A 3836-nucleotide genomic window follows, 5' to 3' on the forward strand; every position below is an offset into this window, starting at 1 on the left:
CTTCTAAAATTTTCTCTTTTTTATTGTTAATTTCTCTTGCTTTGTCGATTGCATTTCAAGAAAAAGCCCACGGTGCCCTAAGTTCACCGCACACGGGACCATTTGAGCGTGCGTAAAGAGCATGTGACATACCATGCTCGTGTAAACTTTTTTTTTCCCCCAAAAGCAAAACCCCGTGCGTGCGACGCAGCAGAAGAATCAGTGGGGCCGGGTCTTGTGGTCGCGTAAACGTGGGGAAGGTAAGGAAATTAAAACTGGGAAGGAAGGGCGAAAAAACAAAAACAAAATCGAGATAGAAGCGAGAAAGTGCTAGAGAAACAAACAAATCGGAAAAGGAAAAGGAAAAGGACGAACAGGAAGGGGGAAAATTCAGGGCAAACATAATCTCCGCTGTTTCGTTCCCACTGCATCCGCGTCGTGAAGAGAGACGCTTGCAATCTTTCTTCTATGCGACGACGCTTCGTTGTAGTTCCATCTCCGGCGGGTGTTATCTGTGCGATCTGGGATTTGCTACATGCCTGAATCCGTGGGGTCTGAGTGTTTTGGGACTTCTTCCAAACAAAGGAGAAAAAAAATTCTCTTTTTCTGCTGCCATCTGTTGCAAATCCTCTCCGTCATTCGCCGCTTAGGGTACCCTCATCTCCCCTGATCTTTCGTTTTTTATTTGCTTTGTGACAACGAAACAAGTTTTTTTGAAGATTCAGGGTGCTTTGTTGCTGAAAATAATCCATCTCGCCTCTGCGATGCCTTTATGCATCCTTCACATGCAATGGGCCATTAAGAACGCGCATTGGAAACGAAAGTTCGGCACAATGAAATAAGGGGCAAAATAAAACAAAGTGCATAAATAAATAAATTAGCGAAGGAGGGTTTCCAACGCTGCTCTTATTCTCTAAGGTTGTAGAAGGGAGAGAATGGATGCCTCAGCCGACGGGACGAAACCCGCATCGAACATCTCCGATATCGTTCACAAATTCGCTAGGGTTTGCAGGCTGAGGTCCATAGGGGTCTTCACCGAAGACAACGCCAGCGGCAACGGTCACGCCTTCGAGGACGGCAGCGACACCACCACCACCGCTGGTTCCAAAGAGACCGACGAGAATGTCCATCAGAAAGTTCACCCGCAACCTCTGGACGACACGATGCCGGCGACTGCACGGAACCAGGAATCCCTAGAGACCCTGATCTCCAAGCTCTTCGCGAACATCTCGTCGCTGAAATCGGCTTACATACAGCTCCAGTCTGCGCATACTCCATACGACCCTGACAAGATCCAGGCGGCCGATACGCTCGTGATCCTCGAGCTCAAGAACCTGTCCGAGCTGAAGCATTCATACAGAGAGAGCGCTGCCCTCAGCAGCCCCCTGTCGTTTCCAAAGGACTCCCGCTTGGTTGCCGAGATCCAGGAGCAGCAGAGCCTGCTCAAGACGTACGAGGTCATGGTGAAGAAGTTCCAGACCCAGATTCAGTCCAAAGACTCCGAGATACTCCACCTGAGGCGTGAGTTCGAAGAACTGACTCGGAAGACGGCCAAGCTGGAGAAGAGATTGAAGCGGAAGGGTTTATTGGCGGCCGAGACTGAAACGGAGGACGAAGAGGAGGCCAGCATCGCTCTCTTTGCCGTGGAGTTGACCCCAGGCATCTTTGTGGAGGCTGTAGAAGCGGCCTCCGTAGCTGCCCACGACTTCTCGAAGCCGCTGATCAACATGATGAAAGCGGCAGGTTGGGACCTGGATGCTGCGGCCAGTGCAATCGAGCCAGGGGTCGTGTACGCTAAGCGTGCACACAAGAAGTTTGCATTCGAGTCCTACGTTTGCCGGCGGATGTTTGGAGGGTTTCATGAAGAGAGCTTCTCTCTGAAATCGGAGGGTTACGTAGTCTCAAGAGAGGGATTCTTCCATCAATTTCTCGCGATAAGGGCTATGGATGCATTAGATGTGGTAAGTGAGAATCCAGACTGTGCCTTTGGGAAGTTCTGCAGGAACAAGTATCTAGAACTTGTGCATTCAAAAATGGAGATTTCCTTCTTTGGCAATTTAGATCAGAGGAACTATATCGAAAATGGGGGACACCCGAGAACTCTGTTCTACTTGACTTTCTTGACTCTGGCTAAGTCGGTGTGGCTCTTGCATAGACTGGCATTCTCTTTTGAGCCCAAAGTTGAGATATTTCAGGTGAAGAAGGGGAGTGAATTTTCCGAGGTCTATATGGAGAGTGTGGTGAAAAATGTCGTCCCTGCTGATGATCACGAAAATGGCGGCGGGAAAGTTGGGTTTACTGTGATGCCTGGTTTTAAGATTGGCGGGAGTGTGATCCAATGCAAGGTTTATCTGTCGGGGATGAAGTGTGCCGACTGAGAGCGTTCTTATTGCCCTTGTTATCTTCTCCTTTCTTTCTTCAATTTTGTTTTCCTGTAATATAGTGTTAGAATCTTAAAAAAAAAAATGAAAGGAGGTGATTACATGTAAGGTACTAGTCTTTTTTGGGGGTCTTATTTTCAGAAATTTGCCAACTTGTTCTTATTGCCCTTTTCTATTTTCTCCTTTTTCCTTTTCCGTTCCCCTGTAATATAGTGTTAGTACCTAAAAAAATGGAGGATGTGGTTTTATGTAAGGTTATCAGTGTCTTCCTCTTTCTCTTTTTCTCTTCCCTCTGTTATTCTTTTCTTTATCGGCTTCTCTTTTCCTTGTCATGCCTGTGTAAATTGTACGTAGGAAAAGTAATGGTGTTGAGGATCTCAAAGTCGTTGCACTATATTAGCTGCTCGTTGATTCACAAACAGGTGCGCCCACCAGGTAAGTGGAATATGAGATGGAATTCTCTTTCTTGTTTAATTCTCCTTTCTTTTTCTGCTTACAGTGTTTGCCCCTTTCTCCTGGGAGGATTTGGTTTATGAATAGCACGGATGATACCTTTCTCACATTTGGCTCAAAGTAGATGAAATTGCTATGATATGTCTGTATCTGATAGGATCAACCTTTGGGATTTATTGCTGTGGAGTGATTTGGTCCTGTTTCTCTATATTATCAATTCGTTTATTAACCCTATGTTGTCTGCTTTGGGCTCGGGTCTGTTCATTTAGCAGAACAAGTTATGCACTTGCAGTTCGGAAAAATGTTTCTAAGCTAGATGGTTTGTAAGGATGGAGTTGTTTTCTTCTGCTTCTCTGTCATCTAATGTTTGTGTGTGCTTATGGATCGAACACTGTGATTGTTGGGTTTTAAGAAGCTTTTTGGTGAAAATAATAAGATGGCTTGGATGTGAGTTTTATGCATTTGGTAGAAACCTGGACAAACTACCTTGGTGGTGCCTGTTTGGAAACTGGTAGGTGGAATGGGAGTTTATGCATTTGGAAAACGAAGTAAGACTGTATTCCATTCCATTCTCATGTTCTGTTATGTGACTTCTTTGTTGTGAGGCATAGCTGCCATGTACGATTGTATGTGTAATTTGGATTTTCACATTTATTCTTGATGTGTATAACATGATCAATGTTAATAAAGTCGTCTGCATTCCTTCAATTCGGTGTAACAATTTGTCCATTCTAACTCCACTGTTGTCAGTTCATGCTGAATGTGTTGTGCTTCTGAACTATTGCAGATCTTTTCTGTAAGCAAGGCTGTCCTTTGCCCACATGATGCCGGCCAGAATTATCACAGGAAATTGACAAACTGTAACAAATGGTGATTGCCAGGATTAAAATTTTGTAATTTCCATCATTTTCCTTTCAATTTGACTCATGCGTGGTTGGTGGTGTCTGAACTGAATCCTTTGGGAACAACTTTTGGATGTAAAGATCTGACCCCTGAGGATGAGTTTGATAGTGGAGATAAACC

General features: G+C 45.0%; 1 protein-coding gene across 2 annotated transcripts; it reads left to right on the plus strand.

Moving 5' to 3' along the window:
* Positions 1 to 333: 333 nt before the first annotated feature.
* LOC149845788 (protein GRAVITROPIC IN THE LIGHT 1-like) lies at positions 334 to 3521 on the plus strand. Of its 2 annotated transcripts, none has more exons than XR_016430473.1 (2): positions 334 to 2782; positions 2860 to 3521. XR_016430473.1 is itself a non-coding variant. In XM_089997733.1 (2 exons), the coding sequence occupies exon 2, from the start codon at positions 915 to 917 to the stop codon at positions 2355 to 2357; it is 1443 nt and encodes a 480-aa protein (XP_089853859.1). In that variant the 5' UTR covers positions 343 to 630; positions 699 to 914; the 3' UTR covers positions 2358 to 3521. The 2 variants fall into 2 exon arrangements, 1 of the variants encoding a protein (XP_089853859.1); XM_089997733.1 differs by having other exon boundaries at positions 343 to 630; positions 699 to 3521.
* The last annotated feature ends 315 nt before the right edge of the window (positions 3522 to 3836 follow it).

This window comes from Nuphar pumila, chromosome 2, assembly GCF_984573655.1.
Source record: "Nuphar pumila chromosome 2, dmNupPumi1.hap1.1, whole genome shotgun sequence".
In the NCBI taxonomy this organism is placed as follows: Eukaryota; Viridiplantae; Streptophyta; class Magnoliopsida; order Nymphaeales; family Nymphaeaceae; genus Nuphar; species Nuphar pumila.

What these genes read in the sequence shown, in the direction of transcription:
- LOC149845788 (XM_089997733.1), top strand. Translation starts at nt 915, where the DNA reads ATGGATGCCTCAGCCGACGGGACGAAACCCGCATCGAACATCTCCGAT.